Source organism: Myotis lucifugus, unplaced genomic scaffold, assembly GCF_000147115.1.
Source record: "Myotis lucifugus unplaced genomic scaffold, Myoluc2.0 scaffold_1, whole genome shotgun sequence".
Classification (NCBI taxonomy): domain Eukaryota; kingdom Metazoa; phylum Chordata; class Mammalia; order Chiroptera; family Vespertilionidae; genus Myotis; species Myotis lucifugus.
In genome coordinates, this window is record NW_005871049.1 from 22833338 (window position 1) to 22855182 (window position 21845).

The window sequence follows — 21845 nt, forward strand, 5'->3', positions numbered from 1 at the left end:
GTGTTATGTTTTGTTTTATGGTAACCAACTGTGATTTCTTAGGAATTCCTTAAATAGCTGTTTATTAGTCCGTTTTCTTAAGTCTATGGATAAGAGGATTTCAGCCAGATCAATTTTAAGGCCCAGAGCCAGTAAGTTTAATTCTGAAAAATTATATAGATGTGAGAATAAGACTATTTTTCTCAGTTTTGTAGCAATTCCAGTTGGACATTGTTAAGTGTTTATAAAGTAAAAAGGGAGTGATATGTATATTTCATCAGTAAGTGTTTTCTTCTCGGTAAGTTTCTGAATGTGCCAGATTGCTTGCTGTTGCTAAGGCTCTGATTTTATTCTAGGTTAATGTTGGGACATCATTGTTCGAGTGTATGCTGCTCAACTGGCACTGTGTGCTCCCTCCTCTCTCAACACACACTCATTCATTCTTTGAACAAACATCTGTGGATAGACATTCACATCCAATTACCCAGAACTTCTGGGCAAAGTCCCTCCACCTTCTATCTTTTTTTAATTGAATTGTAACTATATATAACATTTGTTTCAAGTGTTCAATGTAATGATTCGGTATTTGTGTACATTGTGAAATGATCACCACAATAAGTCTAGTTAAGTTGCTAAATTTTTTCCTTGTGATGAGAACTTTTAAGATCTACCTTCTTGGGAACTTTCAAATATGCAATACAGTATTACTAATACAGTCACCATGCTGTACATTACATTCCCATGTCTTATTTATTTTATAACTGAAAGTGGGGTCAAGCAAACAGAAATTTTAATCAGCCACTTACTTGCTGTGAGGTAAGGAGTATAAATTCTGAGTCTGTTTCTTCATCTGTTAAATAGTAATGCTGCAATACTTCCTTATCTTAGTGTTATAAATGGATTTCAAAATATTGCAGCCCTAGCCGGTTTGGCTCAGTGGATAGAGCATCGGCCTACGGACCAAAGGGTCCCAGGTTCGGTTCCAGTCAAGGGCATGTACCTTGGTTGCAGGCTCTTCCCTGGCCCGTGCCCTGACTGGGGCTTGTGCAGGGAGCAACCAATTGATGTGTTTTTCTCACATCGATATTTCTCTCTGTCTTTCCTTTCTCTTCCATTCTCTCTAAAATATCAATGGAAAAATGTCCTCAGGTGAGGACTAAAAAATAAAATAAAAAAATATTGCATTTCAAGTACCTAGCACAGAGTGTAGCACAAGACACATGCTCCATGGTGGTGATGGTGATGGTAGTGATGGTGATTCCGGTGATGATGGCCTTAGGCAGAGACCATGGCGGTGTGCTATTCTACTCTCCCGTAGAGACCACTCGGTGAGTATTTAGTAATTCCTGAATAAATCTCCAAAATAAAAGAAACGGAAGACAAGGAAGGGGATAGGATGCTGAAACAGCTCAGACAGGTTAACAAATAGGAGAGGTAGAAGAAAGCGCAACAACCCACAAAATCAGCCTGTGGCCTCTGGCTTCATGGAAATTTCCAACAAGCTTCATCAGGGTGATTTTTCCTGTGAGGCACTGATGACCCTTAACCGGGCTAAGCAAACCTTTGCTCTGCTTTTAAAAACACTGATTCTTGGGGAATTTTGCATGAATTTCAATGAATCATAGAAAACTAATGTATGTGCTGCCCTGGAAACTCATGTTATGATTGAGTTGATTCATAGGCTGACTCTCTAGTTGAAAAAATTAAAGGGTAAAGAATCAGAACTTTTGTAAGTACCTAAAATGTTTACTAAGAACAGCAAAACTAGGATGCAGTGTATTACCAGGTAGGGTCTAAAGAGCCCAGGCACATTCTATCCTGACGTTTCTGAGGCAGAAACTCCAAATGCCATCTAGTCCCAACCACAGAAGACAATCCTTACGAGAATTGTGAAAAGAGAAGTTGAGTCATGCGTTGGAACAAATAATGGTCTTTAAGCCTCCCACAACATCAAGTGATGGAAAGATTTCCGAAGTTGTGCAAATAAAATAATATCAAAGTTCATACTTCCCAAGGTCTTTTTCATGGTGACAAAAAGAAAATCTTGCTGCCCTGGAAAAAAAAAATTCATACTTCCCTTCCTGTAAGTAATAGCTATCTTCATTTATGTGATGGGTTGAAAATCAACATGCGAATTGAAATAAGCTATTCTTTCCATAGCAATGTGTCTGATTTTCATTGACAATTGGGGGGAGAGGGGGTGCAAAGTTCAAAATGTGCTCATTATTTCATTAAAATCAACTGCCCAGTCCCCTCCCTTTCTGATTTTTGTTACCTAAGACAATTCGGCTTTGTTGTTCATAATCCAGATCTCTTTAACCCTGAGCCCTCAGATCCTCCATGTTCTTGTCTGTTACAATGTTTAGTTTCAAATCAAAGCAAAAGCTTTACTTCAGAGTTTTCATTTTATGCTAAGTTTATATGAGGCAATCATATAACATAACCTCCAAAAGGTCAGTATCATCTTGGACTGTATTAAGAGAAGTGCCGTATTCAGAAAGTGAGAGATATGGGCCCATGTTACTTCTGCAAAACAAAACAAACAAAATAACACCACACTTAAAGCATTAAAGTATTATACCTCTTAAAAGATTGTAGGAATTCAACATAAAATGCCAATTTCTCCCATTCTGAGTTCAGAACCAGTTGAAAAATAAGACCCAGGAGACCAATAGAGGTTAAACTGTCAGCTTTATTTATAAACTAATGGGAGAAAATGGCATTTGATCTACGGACCAAAGATGAATACTCTATGCCCACAAGCCCTCCCTGCATTCCCGCACACACCCCCAGAGCCCACTCAGCACCCAGGGGACTTGGGAGCTGTCTGCCCGGGGCAGGGAACACTGGGGAAGGGGAAGCTTACAGTCCTTTGAGAGAGTTGTTTCCCCCAATTCACTCACCTGTCGCCACCTGCCCTCTGCAAGGAGTGTCAGGGGTGGGGCTAGAGGCCAGGAGTCTTATTCCAGTGGAGGTCCTTCAACACGGAAACATTGACCAATGGGGGGGTTTCCTTCCCAACAGTACTCAATTCTAGACCCTTCATTAGATTAACTCAGAGCAGGCTGAGAGCATGACCAGGGCAGTGGGAAACTTTGAAGCCCTGTATAATCACAGTTGCAAGGACAAGATTATATGGAAACCGCTGGGTAGTTGACTTGGTCCTAGACATACATTCTACTTGCCTCCCCCACCATACCTGCTGCATCCTGTTCAGTTATGAGAGGCCATGTGACTAGTTCTGGCCAATGAAATGTGAGCAGAGCTTGTATGTGTCACCTGCAGGCTAAGGCAATGAAAACTTCGTTATTGGTTCTTCAGTCTCCCTTTCCCTCTTCTGCAATGACTGCAGCAGTCTCTACACGGTGTGGAGAAAAGACATATTTCTGTCTGCTGCCCAGTACAGTTACCTGAGTAAGAAATACACTTCTATTGCACGTAAGCTGCTATGTATTCAGGAGTCTATTATTACAACAGTTAACGCTATTTTTTTAAAAATTCTGTATCTGAAACACTCAACCAAACCCACACACACAGACACACATGCACACACACAACACCCCTACACCAGTGGTTCTCAACCTTCCTAATGCCGCGACCTTTTCATACAGTTCCTCATGTTGTGGTGACCCCCAACCATAAAATTATTTTCGTTGCTACTTCATAACTGTAATTTTGCTACTGTTATGAATCGTAATGTAAATATCTGATGTGCAGGATGTATTTTCATTGTTACAAATTGAACATAATTAAAGCATAGTGATTAATCACAAAAACAATATGTAATTATATATGTGTTTTCCGATGGCCTTAGGCGACCCCTGTGAAAGGGTCGTTCAACCCCCAAAGGGGTCTCGACCCACAGGTTGAGAACCGCTGCCCCACACTCAGTCACTCTGCATTGCTCACACCTACTCATATTTTAGGTCTGGGCCTAGATGCATCAGAAGCCATCCCTGAGTCACCCCATCCGGTCTATTTAAGTTGCTCTGACATTCTCTCTCTCTACACACTATTCTTTCCTGTCATTTTACTCATTACCAATTCATAATTACATATTCATGTGTATGTACATTTAAAGTCTGTGGCCACAGTTGAACCATAAAACCCAAGGGGTCAGAACCTTGAGTCCATTGCAATAATAGACAGGGAGCTTGCACGATGCTCGGCAGACAGCCGTCAGTGAATAAATCTGAAAATGCAGAGGATGCACAGATGAGAGGCTGCTATCAAGGGAACACCTTTTTATCATGAGACCACAACTCTAGACCAAAATCACAACAGCATTCAAATACAGACCATGGGCGTGGTGTTGCTTTTTAACCTTTATTCATTTCTAATGCAATTCTGGGTCAATCTACAACCACGAGAGAACCTAAACTTCAAAGGAATGTTAACAGGCAGTAGAGTACAGCAGTATAGCCCCTGTATGTACAAGCAAGACGTCAATTTCCATTCCCTTCAGAAAACCTCTTGCTAACCACGTACATTTTCTTCCCATCAAAAAATGCATTAACAAGATCATGCTTACATATATAGCTAGTCAGCACAAGAGACAAATGACAATTTATACTGAACAATTTAGGTCTTTCAATATAGTGCTCACAACTCCAAGCTGTAGCTATTGACCTTTTCAATGGCATTCATTATGTGACATTGTCACCAATTATATTAAAAGGCATTCATTAATTTTTAAAAGCTAGAATGACTCAAAAAGTTCTGCACTGTAAATAACACATGGAATATTGCAGTTAAGTCTAAGATGGCCAGATCACTTCAATCTTTTCTACAATCTCTTGTATAATATGTGTAGGAAAATGAACGTTATATAAGAAGAAATAGAGCAAGTCATTGTATTTTTACCTCTAAGAGTTTAATTATTTATTTTAAGTAATGTCTATTAATATTTAAATCAACGTTAAAAATTAACTGCACAAACTCTAAAAGAAAATGGCCACGTTACATCAGACTACATTGTACAGAACAAAAGCAGCTAATTAGACCCTTTTTAAAAATTTAAAGTTTCTGACATCATTTTCCACCATTCCATCAATTCTTCCTTTTCCTCCTCTTTCCTTTCAGAAAATGACTCCAGTTCAAAATCAACCTAAAAAAGAAAATCAGGAATATATTGTTATCAAAGTGCATATGTATTTTTAAAAGCTGAAATGAAATTTTTTTTAAAAGAGTAATCTCAGAGCTTTTAGGATAAGCTCAAATTAGCCACTTGAATTAAAGTATACCCTAAAAAATCTCTCATGATAAAAGATACTTGGGGGCTGGGGGAGGAAGACAATCCAAAACCATTACGTTTTAACTGTGTTTTGATCTAATAGCTTTGTAGGATTATTTAAAAGCAGGATATTTAAAGGCAGATTATGTAAAGGCAGTCTTTAGGAAGGACTTTAGTAAAGCCGGGAAAAAGATGTCGTTTATAATTAATTTTCTGCCTTTGACTATTCGGTGCGCTTCTCCTGTCAACCTTGAATTTTCTCCTGCTATGCAGCTCAGTGTCCCGGCATCCCCAACCACAAGGCTCTGCTTTCCAGAATCTCGAAGCTGCTCACTCATTCCCAAACCACCATGGAGGCCAATGGCCCAGGAACTCAACTCTCCTTGGGAACGAGGCGTCCTCGTCAAGTCCATGGAGAATCGAGAGACACAGAGCAAGGGAAGGGGATGTCATCCCTTCCCTCTCCTCAGCCTGGGCCATGGCCGAGGCAGGGGCCGGGCTGAGTGAGACCGTCACTGAGACAATGGTGACTGTTATTACGAAGATTGAATAAAAGCCACTTAACTATGCCTGGCGCACACACAAGTGCTTAATCAATCTCAACCGTTAATACGATGACTTACTCCAACAGCAGGACTGTAGGGAACCGCCACTTTCTTTGTTATCGCCAGATAGCCTGGAGCTGAGGCTGTGAGTTTATAGTTTCCAGGTACAAGCAGCCTCCAGTAATCGCCATCCTTTGCTGTAAGGAAACAAAACGTCAAATCACAAGGCACATACGTGACATGCACAGTAATACCCGCGAAGGAATACCCGGTATACCTCAGTTCAACTCCTTTTGTTCCCATTTCTAAAGCAGTTATTAATGGAATTCGATTAATTTTAACTGCTAGAGGGCATCAGTTCCCATATCAGTTTTACAGATATGAGTGTTAAATTGTCTGATAAATCTCCTAAGATAATCACTCTCCATAATCACATCAGGACTAACACAGATTAAAAAGACATACACAGCCCCCAAGCGGTGGGGTCAGAGCATCTTTCTTATTCTTGCCACGCATCTCTGGGTGAGGACCTAACGGTCGGAGAGTCTAGATCAGTGTTTCCCAAGGTGTGGCCCAAAGGCAGTCTCACCAGAATCCCTGAGGCACTTGGTAGACATTTCGATTTCTAAATCGAGTCTGTTGGTTGGATTGCCTTCTAGGGACTGTATTTTCAGCAAGTTCTCCAGAGATTTCTTGAGCTGAGTTACATGTCCCCCTCTCTCACTCTCCATGTACCCAGAGGTCCCTCCTGACCTGGACTAGCCTCCATGGCCCACCACTAGAATCACTCTCACGCATAGGCCTTCAAGTCATTGCTTTTCCCGCGTGGCGAAACACGCCTGGCAAACTGCCAACCATGGATAACCCCCACCTCTCCCCTCTACACCTGCCCTGTGGGGTGCAAGGAGCTGGAGAAGGCTGATCTAGCTCTGATTCATAAACGCCAACCTTGCACACTAGGTCAGTGCAGATCCCTGGGGGACTTGTCCAGATACAAATTCTAATTCACTAGCTCTGTGGGGAGGCCTCAGATCCTGCATTTCTAACCAGCTCCTGGGAGACGCTGATCCAGCTGCCAGTGGGGGCCACACCTTGAGCAGCTAGGTCCCTGGAACAATTCATACTTAGATATATAGATATATAGATATATATTGTCCAAAAAAGTATATACACACACTTTGAATAATTATAAGGCAGTGTTTTTTGAAATACATCTCATTTTCAAACTTGAGCTATCAGCTGTTAAACTGTGTATACATTTTTGGGACATCTACATATAGGAAGGGAGAAAGAGAGAGAAATGTTGATTTGTTGTGCCACTTATTTATGCATTCATTGATTGATTCTTGTATGTGCCCTGACCAGGGACTGAACCTGCAACCTTGGTGTATCGGGATGGTTCGCCAACCAGCTGAGCTACCCAGGCCAGCACCTCTTCCTAAGAGAAATAAAAAAAGGCACTGGTATTTTAATGCTAGCCGGTTCATTTTCCTTTGCCTCGGGAATAAGAGACTCCAGTGGATGGCACCACCTTGCAGCTCTGCAGTGAGATACCTGAGGAAAGAGCGCCATCTGCTGCACCCCAATTTTTTTAAAATATATTTTATTGGTTTTTTTACAGAGAGGAAGGGAGAGGGATTTAGAGTTAGAAACATCGATGAGAGAGAAACATCGATCAGCTGCCTCCTGCACACTCCCCACTGGGGATGTGCCCGCAACCAAGGTACATGCCCTTGACCAGAATCGAACCTGGGACCCTTGAGTCCGCAGGCCGACGCTCTATCCACTGAGTCAAACCAGTTAGGGCATGCACCCCAATTTTTAAACGCAGCAGCCAGCCTGGGTAACTGCCTGAGTTGCTCCCTTAAGGAAATTTACCTAGATTAAAGCTGAGAGAAGGTAAAGAGGTATGAAGCATTTAGTTATTTTGCTTAGAGCAGCATAAGAATTATAACTATGGTAAGTAATTGGGCTCCTGTATATAATACAAGAACCTCAGATCATGGCAGAGAACACCCACCAGATGTAACATCGTGGTCTATTCCTTCCACTGAGATGGTTGCATTGGCAATTGGTTTACCTTGAAGGTCTCGGACGAACCCTTTAACTCCTCGGTGTACCTGTGAAAGTCAAGAACACCCAGAAAATTCACATTAGAAATGACCTAAAAGTCCATCTCATATCAAGCATCTCCTTATTTTCTAACAAAATACTGTAGGTCCCCAAAACATGCTCAAAAGGCCACTGAATGTTTTGTGTACTCTTTAATCTGCTTTTTCTCAAGTGGGCAAATGAGAAGTAATCCCTCCAAAACTGACATCTTGTTCTGAGTCAAGGAAAGATTTTGCAGTACCTTCTGAACCACCAAAACAAAAAAACAACAAAATGGTATCTTTAAAATAGTTCTGGTCTTAGCAGATTTCATTACTTGCTCTCTGTTTTAAATGTAGTTACCTGTGATTATCTTATATGGTCACTATCAGTTAACAAGACTATTACAACATGAATACTTCTTCATTCTAGATAAAATGATATATACTGCGACTACTTTGGCATCAAACCCATTAACAGTATTGTTTTTGGTTGAAAGCAAGTGGCATGAAAGATCAATGAACTTCATAGCTGAAAACTGTGCTTAGAAATTAAATGGAAGAGCTGTTATTGAGAATAACGCCCTTGAATTAACTTGCAGTCATCAACTAGCTATTGCGATGCAAACTACAAAAACAGCTTTTTTCTTTTTATTTTGTGTTATATTTTGTGTTATATTGCATTTTTAAACGATAATTCAACTAAGTATGTGTTAGAAGTGACAATCACTTCAGGTTTTTGAGAAAGCGCTGCTCCTGGAACATCAAATGTTAGTTCAGTTTCATTACTTAACAAACCTATGTCCCGACCTCCCAAATGCTCAGGCTACTTCTCAATCTGGCCCCAGAAAATGATTTTCCTTTTGCTATTGATGACATTTGAATATTTCCTTACAGAAAGTAGAATAAGCCTCATGTGTCCCTTTATGAACAGAGAAAAAATTTGTCAGTGGTACAATGTTTTATGGAAGAGCTGACCCTGGTTATCAGCAAATGTTTTGTATGTCCTATCAAAAAAAAACCTCTGGAGGCACCATGGTGTGGGGAAGCCCAGATTAAGTCCTAAGGAGGGAGACCACGTGGAGAGGCCGGGTTGACATGAAGATGGAGAGATGTGCAGGAAGCCCTGGCTGCTTCAGCATCCCCACCACCCCAGCTCCAGGCCCCACCTGACTCCACCCACATGAGAGACCCGAGTCAGAACTGCCCAGACATACAACTCATTCCTGGCTCCTCAAAAACCCTGAGTGATAATAAAATGACTGTTACTGTTCCAAGCCACAACCTCTGGGGGTGATTTGTTAGGTAGCAATAGATCATAGGAACCCCCTTTCAATAGAAGAAAAGTGCATTCGGTTAAAATGAAGTTTATACAATTATTATATGTAATAATTAAAAATGTGTTGAAATTGAAAGTTTACATTTTGGTATATGTACTGGTTTCACAAATAGAAATATTCTTACTATGATCTCAAAATAAACAAATAAAAAAACAACCTCTGAAATTCTATAAAAGCAACATGTAATTCTTTTCTCTAAAGGAAATTTAAAAATGGTAAAAAGTTATACATGTTGTTGGTAATAATAAATGCTAATTTTATTGGCAACCACTATAGTGATAAGAGAGTAAATACATTTTTTATAATTATTTTTCTTTAATTTTATTTTTTTATTGATTTCATAGAGGAAGAGAGAGGGAAACATCAATGATGAGAAAGAATCATTGATTGGCTGCCTCCTAAATGCCCCCCACCGGGGATCAAACCCACAACCTGGGCATGTGCCCGGACCAGGAATCGAACCATGACCTCCTGGTTCATAGGCTGACGCTCAACCACTGAGCAACACCAGCCAGGCGAGAGTAAATCCATTAAAAAAACAACAACACACTTTTAGTATCTAGTGAATCGATGATTTTTTTCCCAATACTGAGCTATGAATCAGCTAACCAAAATTAACAGGTTGAAATTTAGTCACTGGAAACATAAAAAGTTGGTTTCTGAGTGACATTCCCATGGTGAAAAAGTCACTGGGGACCAGAAAAACTGTGGCAATGAATTTATGCATCTTGAGGCACTATAATCCTGATATCAGTATTATAAACCTTAGAGAAATGAAAGCTTAAAGTTCATCATTGGAAGGTAAGTCAATCACTTCTAAAACATATAATTCACCTGGATTGGGCCCAAATATATGCAGTTAATAATTGTGACTTGACTTTTTTCAGCTTCTTCAACACAAGACATATTACAGTATGCAGTTTAACAAATAAATAAGCAAATGTCTCTATATGCCAATTGTGAGGCATAACTTTGCTGTTTAAAAAAAATTCACTGTAGGTCTCCCTCATCATTGATGTTTCTATCTCTCCCTCTCCCTTCCTCTCTGAAATCAATAAAAATAAATTTTAAAAAATTCACTGTAGTAATTAAATCTCAATGACAGTGCTAGGGACTGTCACAACCCCACGTGAATGCCAACGGGAAAACCCTGTCACTTCATGGCTTCTGCATAAGAAGTCACAGACGGGAACACTGTCCTCATGACTGCAGAAGCTATTTAGTACACTTGTTCCTTCTATAATACACTCTCCTCAGATACCAGGACATTTCAGTCAATCAAGAAAACAAAACTAAAAAAACAACAACATTCCCCATAGTTGCTGGGTCTGTTGGCATCAGTAGTCATTAACCCTTGTGTACTTAAATGCAATAGAGCTTGTTGAAATGGAAATTTTGGGGGGGAGGGAGGGGTCCTGCCCTGCAGGGAGTATGGTTTGGTGGTGGGACAGGAAATTCATTTTTAACAAGAACCTAGATCAGTGATGGCGAACCTATGACACGCGTGTCAGAGGTGTCACACGAACTCATTTTTTTGGTTGATTTTTCTTTGTTAAATGGCATTTAAATATATAAAATAAATATCAAAAATATAAGTCTTTGTTTTACTATGGTTGCAAATATCAAAAAATTTCTCTATGTGACACAGCACCAGAGTTAAGTTAGGGTTTTTCAAAATGCTGATACACCGGGCTCAAAAGGTTCGCCATCACTGACCTAGATGCTTCTGAAGCACCTGCCCATTAGAAATTCTTTGGGAATTTTGAGAACTAGACTGTTCCAAAGCTAGTGAGTTCAGTTAGCAAACTATCTACCACAAGCATGTCAAACTCACGGCCGGCAGGCCGCATGAATTAAACGCGAATTTGACATGCTTGATCTACCCTAATTAACTGTACAAGTCCAGTTCCTGCAAACATCCCTTTAAAACTCCGCAAGAAATTTCCTCTCAACCAATTATGGAATTAGATCTCCTAATCACCTATTTTCCAGGAGCTGTAAACTAGTTCACACTTAGATTTTAGGCCCAGGTGTTCAAATTATTAATCACCACCATGTTGTTTCATTGTCAAGAAAACTATATCAATACAAAATTTCTGTCAGTCTTCACTAATCGTTCACCAGACTCGGAGTCCCTAACTGGAGTGTTCTAACTGGAGTGTTCTATGAGCTCATTGTAAATGCCACTCCTACTGCTTCCACACAGCTCGCACCCTAACACTGATGCCACTGGTCACGTGAATCTGTGGACCGGTCAAATTCTCATTCCAAGTGGCATACAACAGGACTGCATTCCTGGTCCCTCTTCTTTCCAGATTGTTACTATATAAATTGATGGAGCTTTTAGATGAATTGATGCATGCCCACCTGCAACAATAAATATGACAAAATTTTTCTTCTTTCAGCTCTAACTGGTTTGGCTCAGTGGATAGAGCATTGGCCTGGGGACTCAAGGGTCCCAGGTTCGATTCTGGTCAAGGGCATGTACCTTGGTTGCAGGCACATACCCAATAGGGAGTGTGCAGGAGGCAGCTGATCGATGTTTCTCTCTCATTGATGTTTCTAACTCTCTATCCCTCTCCCTTCCTCTCTGTAAGAAATCAATAAAATAAAAAAAAATTTCTTCTTTCCTAATGGCACATATTTGTGTTTTATTTTGTGTTATACTGCATTTTTCTCAAGAACTAAGAAAGGACTTAAGCAGCAGTTGAATCCATTCTTTAATTATTGATCAGAATAATAATCATATTGGCATCAACTATAATAAATCTTACAGTCTCACTCTGAGAAACCTTTTCTGTGCCCCAGGACTGAGTTAGGGACCTTTCTCTATACTGCCATTGTTCTTTGCATCTCACCTTTATTTTTGCGTTTATCACCCTCGTTTGTAATTGGGTAATCATGTTTCTGAACCTCATTAATAGAAGCCTTCTTCAGGGTAGTCACTAGCCCCAGTGCCTCACAGGAAGCCAAGGATAAAGAAATAGCTCAATAAAGTTTTCTTAAAAAAAATATGTACATGAAATGAAAAGCATTGTATTAAGGAGGCATTCTTTGATACCTAAGTGGAAAGCACAGCAAATAGCCTCATCTTATTTCCTCTAACCCCAAAATACATTTTTCAGTTAAAATGTATTTACTCTCACATCTATTCAAATACAACTCTCTGCAAAGGAGACGTTCTACAAGGGTCCCCACCAAGGTTGTTCTGGGGTCCACGTGGCTAATTATCCTCAGTTTTGCTGTTGAAAATACCTTTTTATGTTAGCATGCAGCAGGATTCCATTGACTGAAAAAACACTTGTTCAGGGTGTTTTTGAACATCACTGTCTGGCAGCAGTGGATCTATTTCATGGTAGTCCCTCTTGGTAAGGCCTCATGTACAGATATTTGATGTATGTAAAAAAAAATTTTAAGCTGACTTTACATTTCTTAAATACATTGGGTTTACATGTACTTGTCTTATGTGTGTGTGTGTATATATATATATATATATACATATATATATATATATGCAAATAGCTACATGTTTATTTAAATAGCATTTATTTATGTCAAATTACTTTAAAATTAGTCTGGACTATCTGCGGGCACCTGAAACTAATGTCACTCCACTTGACTTTGGGTATAAATGGCCACACACAGAATGGAATTTTAAAACTGTTAAGCACTGCAGGCAAGGAAGACTCTTTAGGTCTTTTTCACCATCACTGCTCCTGGTGCCAATGTCTACATAGCAGGGAACTGGCCTAGGTAGGTACTGGATTTTATTCTGACAGATGGTGAGATGCCCCAAAATTCTGTACAGATCCCATTGGAATGGCGACATAAGTGACTCTCTGGCGAAGATCCTGTCATGAGAGGCAATATGGCACAGAGATTCTGGAACTAGAGAGCCTAGCTTCTGGCTGAGTGCATTCAGGCAAGCTGTGTAATCTCTCTGTGCCCTGATTCCTCATCTTTAATTCAGGGATGATGGTGATGAAAAAGAAGAAGATGATGATGATATACGTTCCCTCATAGAGTTGTTGTGAGAATTAAATAAACTGCTACACATAAAGCATTTAGAAGAATGCCTGGGAAATAATAAATCCCCAATTAGTGTAAGGTATCATTACTATTATTACCTACCTTTAGCTGAGTTTAGTGCGAGACAAGTGAGGTATGTGGGGCACAAAATTTAAGGACGCACTCACTCCTACATGCTGATCCCATGCCTGCATGAACTTGAGAGTGAATGCCTCCTTAAATCCTAGATGCCTCACTTACCTCATTCCCGTCTTGGTCCTGCCTGACAGGCCAAAGGTGATCAGGGTGGAGTGTGGGCCTAGGATTGCCCTTGCTTAGAGCAGTATCAATGAAAACAGGGCTTTACCTCACTTCTCCACAACCCTCTAGTTTAATCAATTCTCAGTGAACATTCATGAACCACAAACCCCATAACAAATGAAAGCCTATTTGAACCGCTACTGAGATGTTTTCCAAATGTCATTCTGGTTGGAAGGATTCCCCTAGACTAGGCTCCTCTTAGGAGACAATTGTACACCAGGTTTAAAGGCTCCTACATTTTCCATTTTACACTGGAGACTGTGTTTACCTGCTCAAGGTAGCTAATAAGGGAGTTTTTGTTGTCCTCCCAGTAGGTCTTCAAAGTCTCCTCAGGTGGAAACTTTTCACAGCTAAGCTCCATGGTGATCTCGAAGCAGTTGCTGCTCAGGTAATTGAAGTCTTGCATTCCTGCCAAAACACCAAATGGAAAGTCTCAATACGCAGGTGGTGGCTGAAACTCTACACAGGCTGTTCTGTTGAATTGAGAGCCAAGTAAAAGCTACACCAAGCAGCGCCTTTTGGGGAACTACAAGGAAAATCACCGACCATAAAGGCCAGAACAACATACTTGGGAAATTGTGACCACCTTGGAAGCACACACTCTCTCAGCTTCTTAAGGAATCGTTTAGCTTAACGCCTTGCTGCTGTGAGGTGCTCAAGCAGCAGCCACGTTCCATCTTGCTGGAGTGGGCGTCAAAGAAGACCACAGGGGAGTGACATCGTCAAAATGGCAAAATAGGAGTTTTCTGCGGCCTTCCCTCCCCCAAGAACACCAATTTTGACCATCACCCATGAATAGAGTGCCCTTGTGGAAGTCCAAGAGTCACTGAAAAGGTTCCGGCATGCCACTGGAGCAAACATAAAATCCAAGAGTGGACGCACTGAAGAAGGTCAAAGGAACAGTGTCACCTTCCCTGCATCACCCCTTCTCCAAGGTGGCACAGCTCAGTGCCAGAGTAACATAAAAACATTCAACACTACACAACACACTGGTAGAGGTGAGTATTCAGAATACGCTAATACTGTAACATGGCAGTGTGTTAATCACTTCACTCTAGTTTAAAGGTTAAAGGATAAAAATATTAAAAATACCTATAGCTGCAATAAGGTGGCATAGGTAAGTCCTTACCTGTAAATACTTCCCTTAAAGGCAAATAGATTGAATTCTCCAGTCAAAGGCATAGAGTGGCCAAATGGGAGCAGGGGCCTCAGAAAAGGAAGAACGGCCTGGGCCAGCACTTCCATCTGGCAGAAAGCTGCCTCCACCCCAGCTCTTGCCCTGATGCCAGACAATGAAGTTCCTCCCGTACGTCCCTGGTTCCTTTCAGACTGCGGCACCAGCGCTAGAGCTCAGAGGGAGGGAGTCCCACTAAGTCCATGTGCAGGCCCTTTAAGAGGAATGCCTGGGACTCCAGCAGACTTCTTCCTACTCAGCCACAATCCCCACCGGTTTTCACAGCCAGAAGTTATAAGGACTTCTCCTCCTGGCTCTGGAACTCTGGGCCAGGAGGCCTGGTGTGGCGCTGGGACCCCTCGCTCCTCAGGGGAGACCTCCGCAGCTGAGATATCCCTCCCAATTTTTACCCGCCGCACATGGGTGAAGGATCAGCCCCATTCTATGTCTCTGTCCCTCCTGCCAGTCTCAATGTGGCTTTTTTCTTTTCTTTACTGATTTAAGAGAGAGACATCGATTTGTTGTTCCACTTATTTATGCACGCACTGATTAATTCTTGTATGTGCCCTGACCAGGGACAAAACCTAGAACCTTGAGGTATAGGATCGACTCCCTAATCAAATGAGCTAATGCGCCAGGGCCTGTGGCTTCTTTAAATCCTTAGTTGTAGGTTTTCCATTCAACTAGATTTCAAGTTGTTCTGAATGATGGTGTTCAGTAGTTTAGGTGTAATTTTGATGCCTCTCTCTTTTTTTGTTAACTAGTAATACTCCACTTTCAACAATGGAAAGATGATAGATAGATAGATAGATAGATAGATAGATCACCCAGACGGAAAATCAATAAGAAAACACTGGCTTCCAACTATACTTGAGATCACATAAACCTAACAGATACATACAGAACATACCATCCAACAGCAGGTGGCAGAATACACATTCTTCTCAAACACACATGGAACAGTCTCCAGAACAGATCATATGATGAGTCACAAAACAAGTCTTAGCAAACTAAGGAGACTGAAATCATAGCAAATATCTTTTATGAACACAATGGTATGAAATTAGAAATCATGACAGGAGGAAAACTGGAAAATTAACAAATACGTAGAAAAGTAAACATACTCCTAAACCACCAATGGGTCAAAGAGGAAATCAAAAGAAAAACCAAATATCTTGAACAAATTGAAAGGAGTTTTTTGGGGTAAAAAAGGCAGGTTTAGGGATTTTTAGGAATTAGAGGGTCCATGGGGAAGAACCACAGGGCTGCAAAGCTGGGAGCTGCTGAATGGTATACATTCACAGAATAAGGGAACTTCCAAAAGGTAGACATTCACAGAATAAAGGAGAGGAAGCCACCAATTCACAGAATAAAGAAGAAGGCCACAGGGAGTAGAAAAAATAAAAGGAAGGAAAAGAGGTGAACCCCGCATGGGGTTTGAGCTCTGAAGCTGCTATAATGATCAATCAGAGGGGATACCAAACACAAACACAGACTCCCCCTCCCCATGTGGGAGACTGTGCTTGTTTCTCAATCAATTTCCACCTTTTCCTATACCACCTTTGGCCGTGGCTTCATTCTTAGAATCCACCTGGACAAGGACCCGGGAAATCACCTTTGCATCCTGCCCAGAGGAAAAACCACGCGTTCCAGTTTAAGATCCGCGTTTCAAAATGAAAATAGAAACACAACATACCAAAAGTTATGGGATGAAGCAAAACAGTCAGTCCTAAGAGAGAAGTTTATTTTGATAAGTATCTACATTAAGAAAAAAATCACATAATCAATGACTCACAGATACGGAGCCACCAAATGCAGGTCCCCTGGCTTCGAGGCAGGATACCTGCCTGTGACCTATGCTTGAGGCCTTCCTCCCAATGGCTCAGGCCAAGGTGACACTGTACCTGAGACCACATCCTTGTTCAGCTCTGTCTCCTTCCCTACCCTGCTTCCCTCATTTCCAACAGGGTTTTTCCTAAAAAGCAGCCCCTCAACAAATTATGAGTATCCAAATCCCTGTCTCAGGTTTTGCTTCTAGAAAACCTGATCTGAGACACTGATTTTATTCACTTCATAGATTGCTAAAGAAAGTCACATCTTTCTTTGACTCTTTGATTATTGTGGGACATAATCGACTATTATTACAATTCTTATTATTACTATTTCTAGAGGCACAGTGCATGGGATTTGTGCACTGGTGGGGGGCGTGGCCTGCGGGGATCGGCCCGCTATAGGAGTGCTGCTCATCCTGGTCAGCCAGGTGGCTGTGGACCCGCCCTCTGAGTGGCTGCTCCCTGGTCCAGCATCTTCCATGTAGCCGGAGCACTCGCCTCTCCAGGGGACCCAGTAGGGGCCAGACCCAGGGACAACAGCACTGAGAGGTGGCGGAGTAGACCTCAGTCCCGCACACCTGCCAGCCTCCGAGGTCAGCTCTGCGAGCCTGGGGCAGTGCTGCATGGCCTGTAGGCATCCAGAGAAGGCAGTAGGGAGCGAGGAGGAGGAGCCTGGGGCAAGGAGGCAACAATCACAGCCCGGGGTTCCTGCCCATTGGCTCGGGGTTCACAGCAGGAGTGGCCACTCATCCCGGTCAGCCAAGCGGCGCTCCTACTGTGGTAGCGCACTGACCACCAGGGGGCAGCTCCTGCGTTGAGCATCTGCCCCCTGGTGGTCAGTGCGCGTGCGTCATAGTGACTGGTCGACCAGTTGTTCTGGTCATTCCACCATTCGGTCATTGGGCTTTTATTATATTGGATTGTTACTTTACTGATCTAGATTACTTGGCATTTTGTAGACAATGCACTATTTGTCTAAAAAGGTCATTCCAAAGGAATTACTAAAGTTTTTATAAAAACCAAAATATAAAATTACTTCCCATTGGATGTATTTGACATAGTCTAAATCCTAAAATCTGACAGAGACCTTATTTCCCAAGCCATATGGGGGAAATGTGCTAAATGTGATCTGACCTGGTGCAAAATATTAATTACAACAGGGTAAACATATATCAGAGAGAAAAAAATCAGGAAGGATATTTTTCTCAGGGCACAATTCAATAAAAGAAGCAAAACAAAATCCTTTAATTAGGTAGCGCTGCTACTATGCTAATTAATTATCTTACTCATTTCCAGGTGGGCTATAGAATATTGTTCTTAGGCAAAGAGAAAAACAAAACATATCAGTGTCTTCACATTTCACTCATCCTTGGTAGAGGCAAGTATTACACAACTGTGATTGGGCTGAGGAGCCAGAAAAATGAGATCTCTGCAAAGTCCATGTTAGGGCAAAGGGAGCCACGAGAGCTCATTGGTTTTCTAGAAGATGGGCCCTCCAGTATGTGGGCTTTTCCCCTTTTCAGACCACATAAAAGGTGAAGAGCTTCCTGATCCAATAGTGGTTATAACAGTAGTGATTATACAATGAATATCCCACATCAAGTAGTCTCCATTATCCCATCACTAAAATAAAATTTAAAGAAAGTGTGTGGACCAACATATACCAAAGGTCAAAGCCTGCCCTCTAAAATATACATTTGCCTATAGTCAAAGCATGACTACCACATAATCAGGATGCTGTCTTATTCCTTAAGCTCAGAATTTCAGAAGTAGGGTAATTAATAATATTCAATTTATATTTTCCCAATGGACAGTTTCAGTTCATTCCCCATATCTCTTCAATTAGCATATCGATTTTAAAAACAAAACTATACATAGCAATTATTGATGAAGAAAACTAATTTTAATGCGTGAATTATAGATTCAATCTACTTCTTAGTGACTGAGAAGGATTGGAGATTCTCTAAATCCAAACGGGAATTATGCATAAGCCACTAGCACATAATCAAAGAGGGAAATGGACACTCACCACCGGGTACGCTGTACCAAGCCGCACCATTGGTCGTTCCATCTACAAAGCTGCTGTCATCATCGTTCTTGCGACATGGTGGCCGATTGGGGTCCGACATGGACGGGTTAAAAGAGGAGTATGCCCTCGCCAAGCTTTGGAAAATGGCATCATCTGGGCAAGAACTATATTCATGAGCGCTCCCTAGAAAATAAATGCACAAGATTAAAGAAATGGACACAGACCAAGAGCACTGCATGTTTTCCAAAGTGTGAGTCAGTATTGACCTCTTGCCCGATGTATTTTTTTAGCCACAGCACTATGGGAAAGAAATGAAGGCTTAAGTGTCAGCAATGACACCTAGCTTTTAGGTTATATAACTTCCACTGCTAATACCCCACAGTAAAAAATCTGATGGAATGTCCCTTCTGCGTATGAATTCAAAGCTTCACAAGAAAAGGTGGTCAGCTTACAGTAAACTGGACCTGGCCGAACACTCAAGGAGATTTCTATTGTTAAAATTTTTAATTTAAAAAATGTACTTGTTAAGTTGGCAGTTATAAAACAGTCACCGGCATGTGAAGTACAGCATAGGGAACAGTATTGTAATAACTATGCATGGTGTCAGGTGGGTACTAGACTTATCGGGGTGATGACTTTGTAAGTTACATAATGTCTAATCAATGGAAACTAATATAATATTATATATCAACTGTAATGGAAAATGTTTTTTATTTTTTTAATGCACTTGTACTAACCTCATAGCCACTATAAACCACCCTCATACTTTTCAGTATCTGAGTTTAGAGTTTAAAAAAAAATCTCCCATGTGTATTATAAAAATCGTATTTTTAACACACTGTATTGTGATCCATGTATCATAAAATATGTCAGGCTTTGACATTTCCTAGCTAATGACATAATACAAAAATCTCTAAATTTTAACGATGTTGTACCAAAGACTTTCTTCAAAACTCAGTTTCCAATCTCTAAAATGATCATCCTGTGTTCACAAAGAGCTAACTCTTCAAAGGGCCCTAAGAATCGACCCAAAGCAGGAAATTTCCTGGAGCAACAAAAATTAAGGTGAAAATATCTATCTGGCTAAAGCTTGCTGTGCCTGAAACTTAACGAAAACATGTCAGAGAGAAATGAAAGCACCACTTTCCCTCCCTGACAAAACCACAAACAGTTCCAAATGCAAAAGCGTGAGAGGTCGATGAGACACGTGGAGTTCCACATGGTCAAGCACCAAAACCCTGCCTCCACTGGTGAGCCATCGTGTCCACAGAGCTATGTAACACCCATAACTTCTCCAGGGTACCAGTGTCCCAGAGTGACCCAAGTTCATGGCTCCTGTTTTCCTCCTTTCTCTCATCTGAGTGTTCTGTCAAGATTACATTTCTCTTCACCTACACTTCTTTTTAAAGTTGCATCCTTTTCTGTCAAATATATACTGAGTGGCCAGATTATTATGACCACCCCATCAGTACAATGAAGTGAATTAGTTATGCAAATAATAATTAATAATAATAAAACCTTGAGAGTATTTGCTTCGGAAGTTTTCAATATTCAGTATTTTTGGAAGTGTCAATGAAGTACTGATTGGGGTGGTCATAATAATCTGGCCGGTCATAATAATTTAGCCACTCAGTGTATACGGTCAATGCCATGTGAAATAGTTAGGGGGTGTTCCTGATAAACATATGTATTTCTACAGGCAAAATCACTTAATGACCAGTTCCTTACAAGAATATTATAAAAGTCATCTTCCAAAGCCTTGCAAAGTAATTGTAAACCTTGAACCAAGTAGAGAAGCGGAAAGAACACCTACCACTCCGAGTCTCATCATAGGGGTAATTGGCCACAAGGTCTCCTCCGTGGAGATTGGCAGAGAGCACAAAAGGAATATCCATAATCCAGTGGATGACAGCCTTGGTCTCGGGAGCAAGCTGTATTAAACGTCAGAGATTAAAAGGGTTATAAATTGGTAATCACTGGTGAGATCGCTTGACAGAAAAGATATAGGAGAGAATCGAAGATGGCGGCGTAGGTAAACACCGGAGACCGCCGCCGTAAACAACCACTTCAAAAATACAGCTAAAGGTCGGAACGGACATCAACCAGAACCACAGGAAGGCTGGCTGAGGAGGGACTCTTCAGCTAGAAGCAAAAACAACAGCAGTCCGACGCACAGAGGAGGCGCAGTGTGGAAAATTTAAAGGTACGGTGGTGAGGTGGTGCGCGCGCAAAGCGGGCTGGGGGCTGAGGGCGCGGTTGTCGTTTTCACTCAGGAGTGAGTCTCAGACTCTGGGCTACAGTTCCGGGCGAGTCTCTAGGGACCCTGACTCAAACGGGAGAAGCGGGACTGTCTGGCTACGGCCCCTCCGAGGTTTGCAGCGATTGCTGGGACAGAGAGGCAGAGCCCTTGGGGACGGACTGAGAGCGCCCATAGCTGCTCCCTCCCCCCGCCCTGTTGAGCCCGCCCCGCCCAGGCACTGCGCACAGACATTTGCCGATCGCCTCAGGCAAGGGCAGGACTAGCGCCTCCCCAGAATCCTACAGCCAGTAGGTCTGCTGGTCAAATCCCTCTAGTGTTAACTACAACAATTAAGGCTTGGCTAGAACAAGACTGCGCACAGAGACCACAAGGGGGTGCACCAAGAAAGCATAAAAGATGCGGAGACAAAAAAGCATGACAGAAATGGAGGATATGGAGCTAAGAATCGCAATTTTGAGGGCTTGCCATAAATTTGTGCAGAGCCTCACGAAAACTAATGAGACCCTCGATGCTACGATAAAGAAATTAGAAAGTAAGCATACACGGACTGAAATAAAGAATATTATACCCAATAGCAGACCAGACGAGCAAAAGAATCAAACCAAAGATTCGACAAAAAACACCCAATTGGAAAACCAAAATGAAAAAAGAATCCGAAAGTGTGAAGATAGTATAAGGAGCTCTGGGACAGCTTTAAGCGGCCTAATATCAGAATTATTGGAGTTCCAGAAGATGAGAGACAGCAAGATATTGAAAACCTATTTCAAGAAATAATGGCAGAAAACTTCCCCCATCTGGAGAAAGAAATGGACTTACAGGTCCAAGAAGCACAGAGAACCCCAAACAAAAGGAATCCAAAGAGGACCACACCAAGACACATCATCATTAAAATGCCAAGAGCAAAAGACAAAGAGAAAATCTTAAAAGCAGCAAGAGAAAGAGGCTCAATTACCTACAAGGGAATACCCATACGACTGTCAGCTGATTTCTCAACAGAAACTTTGCAGGCCAGAAGGGAATGGCAAGAAATATTC

General features: G+C 41.5%; 1 protein-coding gene across 1 annotated transcript in view; it reads right to left on the reverse strand.

Annotated features, from left to right (window-relative positions):
* Positions 1 to 4286: 4286 nt before the first annotated feature.
* Positions 4287 to 21845, reverse strand: part of CPE (carboxypeptidase E) — an 84026-nt gene continuing 66467 nt past the window's right edge. Inside the window, 6 exon segments of the mRNA XM_006081820.3 lie at positions 4287 to 5086; positions 5836 to 5954; positions 7778 to 7877; positions 13785 to 13924; positions 18552 to 18734; positions 20365 to 20482. Coding sequence (XP_006081882.1) covers positions 4988 to 5086; positions 5836 to 5954; positions 7778 to 7877; positions 13785 to 13924; positions 18552 to 18734; positions 20365 to 20482 — 759 coding nt within the window. The 3' untranslated portion in view covers positions 4287 to 4987.